General features: G+C 34.5%; 1 protein-coding gene across 1 annotated transcript in view; it reads left to right on the top strand.

Moving 5' to 3' along the window:
- Positions 1-2,532, top strand: part of yjefn3 (YjeF N-terminal domain containing 3) — a 35,973-nt gene extending 33,441 nt beyond the window's left edge. The window contains exons 5-6 of the mRNA XM_058639391.1: positions 1,038-1,188; positions 1,352-2,532. Of these exons, the coding sequence (XP_058495374.1) occupies positions 1,038-1,188; positions 1,352-1,548 (348 nt within the window). The 3' untranslated portion in view covers positions 1,549-2,532. The remainder of the gene's footprint in view (positions 1-1,037; positions 1,189-1,351) is intronic.
- The last annotated feature ends 14,214 nt before the right edge of the window (positions 2,533-16,746 follow it).

Raw genomic sequence — 16,746 nt, forward strand, 5'->3', positions numbered from 1 at the left:
CTTATTCTCTGGCTGTGGCTGTGAAAACAGATCCCCATCTTAAAATGACTCCAATATGGAATGGGAATAAAATCAATTTCCACTTTTGTCTGCAAAAGCCACAGCTTTTAGCAATTTGCAGAGATAGTCAAAGAAAGTGGGTATTTTCCAAAGTTACTGTGTGTTTAGTTTCTTCGTTGTGTTACCATCCTTCCACTGACGCCCAGCGAAAAAAAACACAAAGAAGAAATGCTGTAGAGGAAAGACTGTATCTTTGGAAGAGACACATTTGGGTTGGCTTACTCAACAGGAATCAAGTTAAAAGAACCGAGTTCCATGTGTGTTGTTTTAGATGAATGCAGGCATTTATTTCAAGTGAGTGATAATGACTAGATAAAAACAAAGATCAGCTACAACCTGGCCACCCCTGTTTTTGAAATGTTTTTAAAATTCACTCCTGAGCCAATTTGCTAAAACTTATACTTTTTAATCATGTTTTTCAAAGGGAAGCTTAACAGATGAACAATATGTTCCCTGGTTTAAGGTGCATTCACACCAAATGTGAAGTGAATCATTGGCATTTTCTCACATGAGTAACACGTGGAATGGTTGTGGGATTCTTTCCACCACGCTCCACGAGTCTCAGTTTCGACTGACTTCAATCCTTTGTTCACATTCAAACATTTTAAAGCTAAAACAGTTAAAGATGAGTTGTGCGTCACAACACCATCCACTTTGCGTCATGTTTGCTTTACTCTCTCCAGGCAACACATCTTATAAAATCTCATTGTGCCCTATACTCACTTCATATTTGGTGTGAATGTAATGCAGTTTTGCTCACTGCATTTTTGTAGCTCAATTAGAATTTGCTTTGAACAGAAATAGCACTACTAATTGTTAGATGCTGTTAAATTCAGAAGAATAAAGTTTTCATTTGGCCTCTGAATGATAGCCACTTTTAACCTGCATCAAAATGAATGGATGGCCATGCACCAAAGGTTGGGAACCACTGATTAGAGGAAGTTCATTTGTGCAAACTGAGGTGTTCTTCTGTCCAGGTGCAACTCATAAACGATGCCTACAACTTAGTGATTGATGCCATGCTGGGCCCAGATGCAGATTGCGCCAATATTAAGGAGCCTTACCCTGGTATTCTGGCCACTCTGAAGCAAGTCAAGATCCCCATTGCCAGTGTGGATGTGCCTTCAGGTGGGTTTTCATACAGACAGTCAAAATTAAAAAAAAAGTATGGAAGACATGATAAATGATCCTCCAGGCAGTTGCCCGGGAGCATTGGCTCCCAGGCTGGAGTTTAAAGGTGCATGAGGTAGATAAATCTTACTAACTAAATGCCTCTATCTGTGTGTCTCAGGTTGGGATGTAGAAGAGCCAAGTCAGGACGGGATAAACCCAGAAGTTCTCATCTCACTCACAGCACCAAAGAAGTGCTCCATGAGTTTCTCGGGGAAGCACTTCTTGGCCGGACGTTTCCTGCCCTATGACATCCAGAAGAAATTTGAGCTTAACCTCCCAGACTACCCTGGCACAGACTGTCTCATCGAATTGTAACACATGGGAAACATGAGAGCCAGTGTGGCCAAACCTCATTTTGACAAAGTTAATCAACTTGTTTTGTTTTGTATTTTATAGATTGTTACTGTGACCTAATGTTCCCACCTCAGTTGTGTAAAACAAGTTACGTCTTAGCCAAATGTGCTGTTGAGCTACAGTAGAAGGATGATATTTAGAAAATTGTGGTTTGAGTTGTGTCTCTTTAGGGAATGGAATAAGGATTCTGTGTGTCATTCTAATTGTACAAGCTGTAGCGTTGCACCGTTTTCTGATTACTTTGCAGAACACAGACATATCTGACTTCTTCGTCGGCAAAGACGAGACGAGTTTTGTAAGATGCCAATATGTGGAGTTTTATTTTTGACCCTTGAAAAATATCCTCAAGCTTTTATATTCACATATTTAAGTTTATATTGAAATGTGCTAAACCCAGTCACCATTTGTTGCCATTTTAAATTTGTGCAAACCACATTGGTATGAGCTCACAATGCTAAAGCCAAATTAGACGACATGCCTATCAGTCTTATAGTTTTAACCACTTCTGGCACTTTTGATAATAACAATTTCCTGGATTATATTAGACAGTGAGTAGTAGGCACAAAAATCATTTGGTTAGGGCTAGAAAAAGATGCAGAATTGGTCTATACCTGCGGTCTTGGCCTCACCCAAGCCTCAGATTCTTCAGAACAAATTTTCTTGTCATTTTTTAAGTTGCCACAATATTAAATTCAAATATTTGCACAGATTGTAAAAATGTAAATGTTCTCTATTGTTTGCAGAAAAGTAAAAACAACATTGTGTGTTTTTGGGAGACCAGGCTGAGTGTGAGGTGATGAAGGATGGCAGTTCCAAAAAAAATTATGTTTATGTCTTGTTGGTCAACTGCACCTCTGCTTTACTACTGTTTCAGGTATTTTGTTTGTAAGGTAAGAAAGGTCCAAGTCATTTCTCACTGTTCAATAAAAGATAAATTCAAACAATGCTTCAGTTTGTTTTACTACACTTTACTACAGCTGCAATGATTCATTGTAATTTTTTTATATTAACACATTAGTAGGATGACTATAAAATGGCTAACTATGTATAGTAGAATGACTAATAATATTTAATAAGGCTGTTATGTTAATACGTTGTTTCAGCTTTTTCCACTACCCAGACACAAAGAAACATTTCTGGACAAGCATGCACACACGGAAAAGTCCTGATAACATTTATTCTGAATATTTATATCGTCATAGCTATACAAGCATATTTTGTCGCGATGTGATAGTGATTCAACATCTGGTTTACGGAGATAAAATTTGCTTTAAGTCCAGCCAAGTCCAATGTGTTTGAATAGCACATTTAAAAATGACATAATCTAGCCATGTGTTTTTCAAGACAAAAGACAAAGTAGAGGCAAACAGAGTCAACAGAGCAGCCAGAAGCAACAAAGAACAGACAGAAAAAAACAAAATCACTCAAAAAAAGTCATGGTATAGTATGTCGTCCAAAATCACTCAAAAAAGCCATAGTACAGTATGTCGTCCAAAATCAGTCAAAAAAGGTCATAGTATAGTATGTCGTCCAAAATGTGACAAAAAAGCCATAGTACAGTATGTCGTCCAAAATCACTCAAAAAGTCATAGTATAGTATGTCGTCCAAAATCACTCAAAAAAGTCATAGTATAGTATGTCGTCCAAAATCACTCAAAAATGTCATAGTATAGTATGTCGACCAAAATGTGACAAAAATGTCATAGTTTAGTATGTCGTCCAAAATGTGACAAAAATGTCATAGTTTAGTATGTCGTCCAAAATGTGACAAAAAAGCCATAGTACAGTATGTAGTCCAGAATCACTCAAAAAAGTCATAGTATAGTATGTCGTCCAAAATCAGTCAAAAATGTCATAGTATAGTATGTCGTCCAAAATTAGACAAAAATGTCATAGTTTAGTATGTCATCCAAAATGTGACAAAAATGTCATAGTTTAGTATGTCGTCCAAAATCACTCAAAAATGTCATAGTTTAGTATGTAGTCCAAAATGTGACAAAAATGTCATGGTTTAGTATGTTGTCCAAAATGTGACAAAAATGTCATAGTTTAGTATGTCGTCCAAAATGTGACAAAAAAGCCATAGTACAGTATGTCGTCCAAAATCACTCAAAAAGTCATAGTATAGTATGTCGTCCAAAATCACTCAAAAAAGTCATAGTATAGTATGTCGTCCAAAATCACTAAAAAAAGTCGTAGTATAGTATGTCGACCAAAATGTGACAAAAATGTCATAGTTTAGTTTGTCGTCCAAAATGAGACAAAAATGTCATAGTTTAGTATGTCGTCCAAAATCACTCAAAAAGTCATAGTATAGTATGTCGTCCAAAATCACTCAAAAATGTCATAGTTTAGTATGTAGTCCAAAATGTGACAAAAATGTCATAGTTTAGTATGTCGTCCAAAATGTGACAAAAATGTCATAGTTTAGTATGTCGTCCAAAATGTGACAAAAAAGCCATAGTACAGTATGTAGTCCAAAATCACTCAAAAAAGTCATAGTATAGTATGTCGTCCAAAATGTGACAAAAATGTCATAGTTTAGTATGTAGTCCAAAATCAGTCAAAAAAGGTCATAGTATAGTATGTCGTCCAAAATCAGTCAAAAATGTCATAGTATAGTATGTCGTCCAAAATGAGACAAAAATGTCATAGTTTAGTATGTCGTCCAAAATGTGACAAAAATGTCATAGTTTAGTATGTCGTCCAAAATCACTCAAAAATGTCATAGTTTAGTATGTAGTCCAAAATGTGACGAAAATGTCATAGTTTAGTATGTCGTCCAAAATGAGACAAAAATGTCATAGTTTAGTATGTCGTCCAAAATGTGACAAAAATGTCATAGTTTAGTATGTCGTCCAAAATCACTCAAAAATGTCATTGTTTAGTATGTCGTCCAAAATGTGACAAAAATGTCATAGTTTAGTATGTCGTCCAAAATCACTCAAAAATGTCATTGTTTAGTATGTCGTCCAAAATCACTCAAAAATGTCATTGTTTAGTATGTCGTCCAAAATCACTCAAAAATGTCATTGTTTAGTATGTAGTCCAAAATGTGACAAAAATGTCATAGTTTAGTATGTCGTCCAAAATCACTCAAAAATGTCGTTGTTTAGTATGTCGTCCAAAATGTGACAAAAATGTCATAGTTTAGTATGTCGTCCAAAATCACTCAAAAATGTCATTGTTTAGTATGTCGTCCAAAATCACTCAAAAATGTCATTGTTTAGTATGTCGTCCAAAATCACTCAAAAATGTCATAGTTTAGTATGTAGTCCAAAATGTGACAAAAATGTCATAGTTTAGTATGTCGTCCAAAATGAGACAAAAATGTCATAGTTTAGTATGTCGTCCAAAATGTGACAAAAATGTCATAGTTTAGTATGTCGTCCAAAATCACTCAAAAATGTCATTGTTTAGTATGTCGTCCAAAATGTGACAAAAATGTCATAGTTTAGTATGTCGTCCAAAATGTGACAAAAATGTCATAGTTTAGTATGTCGTCCAAAATCAGTCAAAAAAGGTCATAGGTTAGTATGTCGTCCAAAATCAGTCAAAAAAAGGTCATAGGTTAGTATGTCGTCCAAAATCATTCAAAAATGTCATAGTATAGTATGTCGTCCAAAATCACTCAAAAAAGTCATAGTTTGGTATGTCGTCCAAAATCACTCAAAAATGTCATAGTTTAGTATGTAGTCCAAAATGTGACAAAAATGTCATAGTTTAGTATGTCGTCCAAAATGTGACAAAAAAGCCATAGTACAGTATGTCGTCCAAAATCACTCAAAAAGTCATAGTATAGTATGTCGTCCAAAATCACTCAAAAAAGTCATAGTATAGTATGTCGTCCAAAATCACTCAAAAAAGTCATAGTATAGTATGTCGACCAAAATGTGACAAAAAGGTCATAGGTTAGTATGTCGTCCAAAATCACTCAAAAAAGCCATAGTACAGTATGTCGTCCAAAATCAGTCAAAAAAAGGTCATAGGTTAGTATGTCGTCCAAAATCATTCAAAAATGTCATAGTATAGTATGTCGTCCAAAATCACTCAAAAAAGTCATAGTTTGGTATGTCGTCCAAAATCACTCAAAAATGTCATAGTTTAGTATGTCGTCCAAAATCAGTCAAAAAAGGTCATAGGTTAGTATGTCGTCCAAAATCACTCAAAAATGTCATAGTTTAGTATGTAGTCCAAAATGTGACAAAAATGTCATAGTTTAGTATGTCGTCCAAAATGTGACAAAAAAGCCATAGTACAGTATGTCGTCCAAAATCACTCAAAAAGTCATAGTATAGTATGTCGTCCAAAATCACTCAAAAAAGTCATAGTATAGTATGTCGTCCAAAATCACTCAAAAAAGTCATAGTATAGTATGTCGTCCAAAATCACTCAAAAAAGTCATAGTATAGTATGTCGACCAAAATGTGACAAAAAGGTCATAGGTTAGTATGTCGTCCAAAATCACTCAAAAAAGCCATAGTACAGTATGTCGTCCAAAATCAGTCAAAAAAAGGTCATAGGTTAGTATGTCGTCCAAAATCATTCAAAAATGTCATAGTATAGTATGTCGTCCAAAATCACTCAAAAAAGTCATAGGTTAGTATGTCGTCCAAAATCAGTCAAAAAAGGTCATAGGTTAGTATGTCGTCCAAAATCACTCAAAAAAGCCATAGTACAGTATGTCGTCCAAAATCAGTCAAAAAAGGTCATGGTATAGTATGTAGTCCAAAATGTGACAAAAATGTCATAGTTTAGTATGTCTTCCAAAATCATTCAAAAATTTCATAGTTTAGTATGTCGTCCAAAATGTGACAAAAAAGCCATAGTACAGTATGTAGTCCAAAATCACTCAAAAAAGTCATAGTATAGTATGTTGTCCAAAATCACTCAAAAAAGTCATAGTTTAGTATGTCGTCCAAAATGAGACAAAAATGTCATAGTTTAGTATGTCGTCCAAAATCAGTCAAAAAAGGTCATAGTATAGTATGTCGTCCAAAATCAGTCAAAAATGTCATAGTATAGTATGTCGTCCAAAATGAGACAAAAATGTCATAGTTTAGTATGTCGTCCAAAATGTGACAAAAATGTCATAGTTTAGTATGTCGTCCAAAATCACTCAAAAATGTCATAGTATAGTATGTCGTCCAAAATGTGACAAAAATGTCATAGTTTAGTATGTCGTCCAAAATCACTCAAAAAAGCCATAGTAAAGTACGTCGTCCAAAATGTGACAAAAATGTCATAGTTTAGTATGTCGTCCAAAATCAGTCAAAAAAGGTCATGGTATAGTATGTAGTCCAAAATGTGACAAAAATGTCATAGTTTAGTATGTCGTCCAAAATGTGACAAAAAAGCCACAGTACAGTATGTCGTCCAAAATCACTCAAAAAGTCAGAGTATAGTATGTCGTCCAAAATCACTCAAAAAAGTCATAGTATAGTATGTCGTCCAAAATGTGACAAAAATGTCATAGTTTAGTATGTCGTCCAAAATCACTCAAAAATGTCATAGTTTAGTATGTAGTCCAAAATGTGACAAAAATGTCATAGTTTAGTATGTCGTCCAAAATGAGACAAAAATGTCATAGTTTAGTATGTCGTCCAAAATGTGACAAAAATGTCATAGTTTAGTATGTCGTCCAAAATCACTCAAAAATGTCATTGTTTAGTATGTCGTCCAAAATGTGACAAAAATGTCATAGTTTAGTATGTCGTCCAAAATCACTCAAAAATGTCATTGTTTAGTATGTCGTCCAAAATCACTCAAAAATGTCATTGTTTAGTATGTCGTCCAAAATCACTCAAAAATGTCATTGTTTAGTATGTAGTCCAAAATGTGACAAAAATGTCATAGTTTAGTATGTCGTCCAAAATCACTCAAAAATGTCATTGTTTAGTATGTCGTCCAAAATGTGACAAAAATGTCATAGTTTAGTATGTCGTCCAAAATCACTCAAAAATGTCATTGTTTAGTATGTCGTCCAAAATCACTCAAAAATGTCATTGTTTAGTATGTTGTCCAAAATCACTCAAAAATGTCATAGTTTAGTATGTAGTCCAAAATGTGACAAAAATGTCATAGTTTAGTATGTCGTCCAAAATGAGACAAAAATGTCATAGTTTAGTATGTCGTCCAAAATGTGACAAAAATGTCATAGTTTAGTATGTCGTCCAAAATCACTCAAAAATGTCATTGTTTAGTATGTCGTCCAAAATGTGACAAAAATGTCATAGTTTAGTATGTCGTCCAAAATGTGACAAAAATGTCATAGTTTAGTATGTCGTCCAAAATCAGTCAAAAAAGGTCATAGGTTAGTATGTCGTCCAAAATCAGTCAAAAAAAGGTCATAGGTTAGTATGTCGTCCAAAATCATTCAAAAATGTCATAGTATAGTATGTCGTCCAAAATCACTCAAAAAAGTCATAGTTTGGTATGTCGTCCAAAATCACTCAAAAATGTCATAGTTTAGTATGTAGTCCAAAATGTGACAAAAATGTCATAGTTTAGTATGTCGTCCAAAATGTGACAAAAAAGCCATAGTACAGTATGTCGTCCAAAATCACTCAAAAAGTCATAGTATAGTATGTCGTCCAAAATCACTCAAAAAAGTCATAGTATAGTATGTCGTCCAAAATCACTCAAAAAAGTCATAGTATAGTATGTCGACCAAAATGTGACAAAAAGGTCATAGGTTAGTATGTCGTCCAAAATCACTCAAAAAAGCCATAGTACAGTATGTCGTCCAAAATCAGTCAAAAAAAGGTCATAGGTTAGTATGTCGTCCAAAATCATTCAAAAATGTCATAGTATAGTATGTCGTCCAAAATCACTCAAAAAAGTCATAGTTTGGTATGTCGTCCAAAATCACTCAAAAATGTCATAGTTTAGTATGTAGTCCAAAATGTGACAAAAATGTCATAGTTTAGTATGTCGTCCAAAATGTGACAAAAAAGCCATAGTACAGTATGTCGTCCAAAATCACTCAAAAAGTCATAGTATAGTATGTCGTCCAAAATCACTCAAAAAAGTCATAGTATAGTATGTCGACCAAAATGTGACAAAAAGGTCATAGGTTAGTATGTCGTCCAAAATCACTCAAAAAAGCCATAGTACAGTATGTCGTCCAAAATCAGTCAAAAAAAGGTCATAGGTTAGTATGTCGTCCAAAATCATTCAAAAATGTCATAGTATAGTATGTCGTCCAAAATCACTCAAAAAAGTCATAGGTTAGTATGTCGTCCAAAATCAGTCAAAAAAGGTCATAGGTTAGTATGTCGTCCAAAATCACTCAAAAAAGCCATAGTACAGTATGTCGTCCAAAATCAGTCAAAAAAGGTCATGGTATAGTATGTAGTCCAAAATGTGACAAAAATGTCATAGTTTAGTATGTCTTCCAAAATCATTCAAAAATTTCATAGTTTAGTATGTCGTCCAAAATGTGACAAAAAAGCCATAGTACAGTATGTAGTCCAAAATCACTCAAAAAAGTCATAGTATAGTATGTTGTCCAAAATCACTCAAAAAAGTCATAGTTTAGTATGTCGTCCAAAATGAGACAAAAATGTCATAGTTTAGTATGTCGTCCAAAATCAGTCAAAAAAGGTCATAGTATAGTATGTCGTCCAAAATCAGTCAAAAATGTCATAGTATAGTATGTCGTCCAAAATGAGACAAAAATGTCATAGTTTAGTATGTCGTCCAAAATGTGACAAAAATGTCATAGTTTAGTATGTCGTCCAAAATCACTCAAAAATGTCATAGTATAGTATGTCGTCCAAAATGTGACAAAAATGTCATAGTTTAGTATGTCGTCCAAAATCACTCAAAAAAGCCATAGTAAAGTACGTCGTCCAAAATGTGACAAAAATGTCATAGTTTAGTATGTCGTCCAAAATCAGTCAAAAAAGGTCATGGTATAGTATGTAGTCCAAAATGTGACAAAAATGTCATAGTTTAGTATGTCGTCCAAAATGTGACAAAAAAGCCACAGTACAGTATGTCGTCCAAAATCACTCAAAAAGTCAGAGTATAGTATGTCGTCCAAAATCACTCAAAAAAGTCATAGTATAGTATGTCGTCCAAAATCATTCAAAAATGTCATAGTATAGTATGTCGTCCAAAATCACTCAAAAAAGTCATAGGTTAGTATGTCGTCCAAAATCAGTCAAAAAAGGTCATAGGTTAGTAAGTCGTCCAAAATCACTCAAAAAAGCCATAGTACAGTATGTCGTCCAAAATGAGACAAAAATGTCATAGTTTAGTATGTCGTCCAAAATGTGACAAAAATGTCATAGTTTAGTATGTCGTCCAAAATCACTCAAAAATGTCATAGTATAGTATGTCGTCCAAAATGTGACAAAAATGTCATAGTTTAGTATGTCGTCCAAAATCAGTCAAAAAAGGTCATAGGTTAGTATGTCGTCCAAAATCACTCAAAAAAGCCATAGTAAAGTATGTCGTCCAAAATGTGACAAAAATGTCATAGTTTAGTATGTCGTCCAAAATCAGTCAAAAAAGGTCATGGTATAGTATGTAGTCCAAAATGTGACAAAAATGTCATAGTTTAGTATGTCGTCCAAAATGTGACAAAAAAGCCACAGTACAGTATGTCGTCCAAAATCACTCAAAAAGTCAGAGTATAGTATGTCGTCCAAAATCACTCAAAAAAGTCATAGTATAGTATGTCGTCCAAAATCACTCAAAAAAGTCATAGTATAGTTTGTCGTCCAAAATCACTCAAAAAAGTCATAGTATAGTATGTCGTCCAAAATGAGACAAAAATGTCATAGTTTAGTATGTAGTCCAAAATGTGACAAAAATGTCATAGTTTAGTATGTCGTCCAAAATGTGACAAAAATGTCATAGTTTAGTATGTCGTCCAAAATGTGACAAAAAAGCCATAGTACAGTATGTAGTCCAAAATCACTCAAAAAGTCATAGTATAGTATGTCGTCCAAAATCACTCAAAAAAGTCATAGTATAGTATGTAGTCCAAAATCACTCAAAAAAGTCATAGTATAGTATGTCGTCCAAAATGTGACAAAAATGTCATAGTTTAGTATGTCGTCCAAAATCAGTCAAAAAAGGTCATAGGTTAGTATGTCGTCCAAAATCACTCAAAAAAGCCATAGTACAGTATGTCGTCCAAAATCAGTCAAAAAAAGTCATAGGTTAGTATGTCGTCCAAAATGAGACAAAAAAGTCATAGTATAGTATGTTGTCCAAAATGAGACAAAAAAGTCATAGTATAGTATGTCGTCCAAAATCACTCAAAGAAGTCATAGTATAGTATGTCGTCCAAATTCAGTCAAAAAAGTCATAGGTTAGTCAGTCAGTCAGTCAGTCATCATCTACCGCTTTATCCTCTGCCAGAGGGTCGCGGGGGGTGCTGTGCCAATCTCAGCTACATCGGGCGATAGGCAGGGTACACCCTGGACAGTTCGCCAGTCCATCGCAGGGCCTCATAGGTTAGTATGTCGTCCAAAATCAGTCAAAAAAGGTCATAGGTTAGTTTGTCGTCCAAAATCAGTCAAAGAAGTCATAGGTTAGTATGTCGTCCAAAATCAGTCAAAAAAGGTCATAGGTTAGTATGTCCTCCAAAATCTGTCAAAAATGTCATAGTATAGTATGTTGTCCAAAATCAGTCAAAAAAGTCATAATATAATATGTCGTCCAAAATCAGTCAAAAAAGTCATAGGTTAGTATTTGGTCCAAAATCAGTCAAAAATGTCATAGTATAGTATGTCGTCCAAAATCAGTCAAAAATGTCCTAGTTTAGTATGTCGACCAAAATGTGACATAAATGTCATAGTTTAGTATGTCGTCCAAATTCACTCAAAAAAGTCATAGTATAGTATGTCGTCCAAAACCTTTAAAAAAAGTAATAGTATAATATCTCATCCAAAATCAGTCAAAAAAGTCATAGGTTAGTATTTGGTCCAAATTCAGTCAAAAAAGTCATAATATAGTATGTCGTCCAAAATGAGACGAAAAAGTCATAGGTTAGTATGTCGTCCAAAATCAGTCAAAAAAGGTCATAGGTTAGTATGTCGTCCAAAATCAGTCAAAAATGTCATAGTATAGTATGTCGTCCAAAATCAGTCAAAAAAGTCATAGTATAGTATGTCGTCCAAAATGAAACAAAAAAGCCATAGTACAGTATGTCGTCCAAAATCACTCAAAAAAGTCATAGTATAGTATGTCGTCCAAAATCAGTCAAAAAAGTCATAGGTTAGTATGTCGTCCAAAATCAGTCAAAAAAGTCATAGGTTAGTATGTCGTCCAAAATCACTCAAAAAAGTCATAGAATAGTATGTTGTCCAAAAACTTTAAAAAAAGTAATAGTATAATATGCCGTCCAAAATGAGACAAAAAAGTCAGAGAATAGTATGTCGTCCAAATTCAGTCAAAAATGTCATAGGTTAGTTTGTCGTCCAAAATGAGACAAAAAAGTCATAGTATAGTATGTCGTCCAAAATCACTCAAAGAAGTCATAGTATAGTATGTCGTCCAAAAACACTCAAAGAAGTCATAGTATAGTATGTCATCCAAATTCAGTCAAAAAAGTCATAGGTTAGTATGTCGTCCAAAATCAGTCAAAAAAGTCATAGGTTAGTATGTCGTCCAAAATCAGTCAAAAAAGGTCATAGGTTAGTTTGTCGTCCAAAATCAGTCAAAAATGTCCTAGTTTAGTATGTAGTCCAAAATGTGACAAAAAAGTCATAGTATAGTAGGTCGTCCAAAATGAGACAAAAAAGTCATAGTATAGTAGGTCGATCAAAATGAGACAAAAAAGTCATAGTATAGTATGTCGTCCAAAATCACTCAAAGAAGTCATAGTATAGTATGTCATCCAAATTCAGTCAAAAAAGTCATAGGTTAGTATGTCGTCCAAAATGAGACAAAAAAGTCATAGTATAGTATGTTGTCCAAAATGAGACAAAAAAGTCATGGTATAGTATGTCGTCCAAAATCACTCAAAGAAGTCATAGTATAGTATGTCGTCCAAATTCAGTCAAAAAAGTCATAGGTTAGTCAGTCAGTCAGTCAGTCATCATCTACCGCTTTATCCTCTGCCAGAGGGTCGCGGGGGGTGCTGTGCCAATCTCAGCTACATCGGGCGATAGGCAGGGTACACCCTGGACAGTTCGCCAGTCCATCGCAGGGCCTCATAGGTTAGTATGTCGTCCAAAATCAGTCAAAAAAGGTCATAGGTTAGTTTGTCGTCCAAAATCAGTCAAAGAAGTCATAGGTTAGTATGTCGTCCAAAATCAGTCAAAAAAGGTCATAGGTTAGTATGTCCTCCAAAATCTGTCAAAAATGTCATAGTATAGTATGTCGTCCAAAATCAGTCAAAAAAGTCATAATATAATATGTCGTCCAAAATCAGTCAAAAAAGTCATAGGTTAGTATTTGGTCCAAAATCAGTCAAAAATGTCATAGTATAGTATGTCGTCCAAAATCAGTCAAAAATGTCCTAGTTTAGTATGTCGACCAAAATGTGACATAAATGTCATAGTTTAGTATGTCGTCCAAAATGTGACAAAAATGTCATAGTTTAGTATGTCGTCCAAATTCACTCAAAAAAGTAATAGTATAATATCTCATCCAAAATCAGTCAAAAAAGTCATAGGTTAGTATTTGGTCCAAATTCAGTCAAAAAAGTCATAATATAGTATGTCGTCCAAAATGAGACGAAAAAGTCATAGGTTAGTATGTCGTCCAAAGTCAGTCAAAAAAGGTCATAGGTTAGTATGTCATCCAAAATCAGTCAAAAATGTCATAGTATAGTATGTCGTCCAAAATCAGTCAAAAAAGTCATAGTATAGTATGTCGTCCAAAATGAAACAAAAAAGCCATAGTACAGTATGTCGTCCAAAATCACTCAAAAAAGTCATAGTATAGTATGTCGTCCAAAATCAGTCAAAAAAGTCATAGGTTAGTATGTCGTCCAAAATCAGTCAAAAAAGTCATAGGTTAGTATGTCGTCCAAAATCAGTCAAAAAAGTCATAGAATAGTATGTCGTCCAAAAACTTTAAAAAAAGTAATAGTATAATATGTTGTCCAAAATGAGACAAAAAAGTCATAGTATAGTAGGTCGTCCAAAATGAGACAAAAAAGTCATAGAATAGTATGTCTTCCAAAATCACTTATAAAAGTCATATTATAAGTATGTTGTCCAAAATGAGACAAAAAAGTCATAGTATAGTATCTTGTCCAAAATGAGACAAAAAAGTCAGAGAATAGTATGTCGTCCAAATTCAGTCAAAAAAGTCATAGGTTAGTATGTCGTCCAAAATGAGACAAAAAAGTCATAGTATAGTATGTCGTCCAAAATCACTCAAAGAAGTCATAGTATAGTATGTCATCCAAATTCAGTCAAAAAAGTCATAGGTTAGTATGTCGTCCAAAATCAGTCAAAAAAGGTCATAGGTTAGTTTGTCGTCCAAAATGAGATAAAAAAGTCATAGTATAGTATGTTGTCCAAATTCAGTCAAAAAAGTCATAGGTTAGTATGTCGTCCAAAATCAGTCAAAAAAGGTCATAGGTTAGTATGTCCTCCAAAATCTGTCAAAAATGTCATAGTATAGTATGTCGTCCAAAATCAGTCAAAAAAGTCATAATATAATATGTCGTCCAAAATCAGTCAAAAAAGTCATAGGTTAGTATTTGGTCCAAAATCAGTCAAAAATGTCATAGTATAGTATGTCGTCCAAAATCAGTCAAAAATGTCCTAGTTTAGTATGTCGTCCAAAATGTGACAAAAATGTCATAGTTTAGTATGTCGTCCAAAAAAAGTAATAGTATAATATCTCATCCAAAATCAGTCAAAAAAGTCATAGGTTACTATTTGGTCCAAATTCAGTCAAAAAAGTCATAATATAGTATGTCGTCCAAAATGAGACAAAAAAGTCATAGTATAGTATGTTGTCCAAAATGAGACAAAAAAGTCACAGTATAGTATGTCGTCCAAAATCACTCAAAGAAGTCATAGTATAGTATGTCGTCCAAATTCAGTCAAAAAAGTCATAGGTTAGTATGTCGTCCAAAATCAGTCAAAAAAGGTCATAGGTTAGTATGTCGTCCAAAATCAGTCAAAAATGTCATAGTATAGTATGTCGTCCAAAATCAGTCAAAAAAGTTATAGTATAGTATGTCGTCCAAAATGAAACAAAAAAGCCATAGTACAGTATGTCGTCCAAAATCAGTCAAAAAAGTCATAGTATAGTATGTCGTCCAAAATCAGTCAAAAAAGTCATAGGTTAGTATGTCGTCCAAAATCACTCAAAAAAGTCATAGAATAGTATGTCGTCCAAAAACTTTAAAAAAAGTAATAGTATAATATGTCGTCCAAAATGAGACAAAAAAGTCATAGTATAGTAGGTCGTCCAAAATGAGACAGAAAAGTCATAGTATAGTAGGTCGTCCAAAATGAGACAAAAAAGTCATAGTATAGTAGGTCGATCAAAATGAGACAAAAAAGTCATAGTATAGTAGGTCGTCCAAAATGAGACAAAAAAGTCATAGTATAGTAGGTTGTCCAAAATGAGACAAAAAAGTCATAGTATAGTAGGTCGTCCAAAATGAGACAAAAAAGTCATAGTATAGTAGGTCGTCCAAAATGAGCCAAAAAAGTCATAGTATAGTAGGTCGTCCAAAATGAGCCAAAAAAGTCATAGTATAGTAGGTCGTCCAAAATGAGACAAAAAAGTCATAGTATAGTAGGTCGTCCAAAATGAGACAAAAAAGTCATAGTATAGTCGGCCGTCCAAAATGAGACAAAAAAGTCATAGTAAGTATGTCGTCCAAAATCACTCAAAAAACTCATAGTATAGTAGGTCGTCCAAAATGAGACAAAAAAGTCATAGTATAGTAGGTCGTCCAAAATGAGACAAAAAAGTCATAGTATAGTAGGTCGTCCAAAATGAGACAAAAAAGTCATAGTGTAGCATGCCGTCCAAAATGAGATAAAAATGTCATGGTATTTAGAGAAGAAGACCCAAAACTAGTGAATGAGAACATTACTTCAACAGGAACATGTTTACTGATGTTGCATAAATCAAGTGAGAAGTCTCCCCTGGTGGCTGTTTAATGAACTGTTTCCTCCTGATTGGACTCATAAACTGTAAAACTCCACTTTTCAATTGATGATACCACATTTTCTCCATGCTTCCTCTACATCCAACTAATTTTCACTATCCAGAATATGACACGGCCACTATTGATGTTACGGTTCGCGAGGAATAACCAACGATTTTATTTGGTTCCTCCTGAGAACCAACTTTTTAGGTTACAAATCAATTTTCTTTTTGGTCAAAACGCACGGCCGGTTCAAAATTAGGTTGGGGGACCTGAACCGGCACGGGGCCCTGCCAGTGTGAAAGGTGTAAAAGTGATTGCTGATCTCGTTGGTGTGTAGGGGGATTAAAGTGTCAGTTAGGTGAGTGGGATTAAGTTCAGGAATTGATTTAAAAACATGTAATACAATTTTAAAATCAACTCCAAAACTGATTTGAGACATAGGCAAATATGGGAGAAATAAGATCTCACACAGGAATAATTTCTGCACATACTGCAGGCGTAAGAGTGTGGATTAAGTGGTTATTAAAGCATGGATTATCTTGAAAGGTATCATGTACTTTGTTTGTTACATAGCCACTAATCAGTAGGCGGCTACTAGCTGTGCTGTATGCACATCACAAGCAATTACAACTGTGCTTTCCAGATGAGAGCACACTGTTACTTGTGTTTACTGGTTTCCAAATGGATTGGATTTGGTAATGAACATAAACAGGTGGGATCGCACTATGGTGGACTGAGCTCAGGCTCCAGTGAGAATGGTTTACACGGACGGACTGCTGAGCTGTTTATAAATGAGGTCATGTGTATTTACACAATGGAGCTTCTTCCAAATAATGATAATGTACAGTGTGCACACACACACACACACACACACACACACACAGTCAGTGAAAAGGAATGTCAATCCGGTTCTTTTGCTCGTGGTGTTAAATCCTTCAAGAGGAGTGAAGAGGATTGTAGAAATATGTTCCCTGGTCCCGTCTTTCATGCCTGTCCAATCCCTGTCAGGAAACAACGACTTGTCACCACTCTGTCATTCACACTTCTATTGAGAACGGTTGAGTAAGCTTTGG

The sequence above is a fragment of the Solea solea genome, chromosome 9, assembly GCF_958295425.1.
Source record: "Solea solea chromosome 9, fSolSol10.1, whole genome shotgun sequence".
NCBI classification, from domain to species: Eukaryota; Metazoa; Chordata; class Actinopteri; order Pleuronectiformes; family Soleidae; genus Solea; species Solea solea.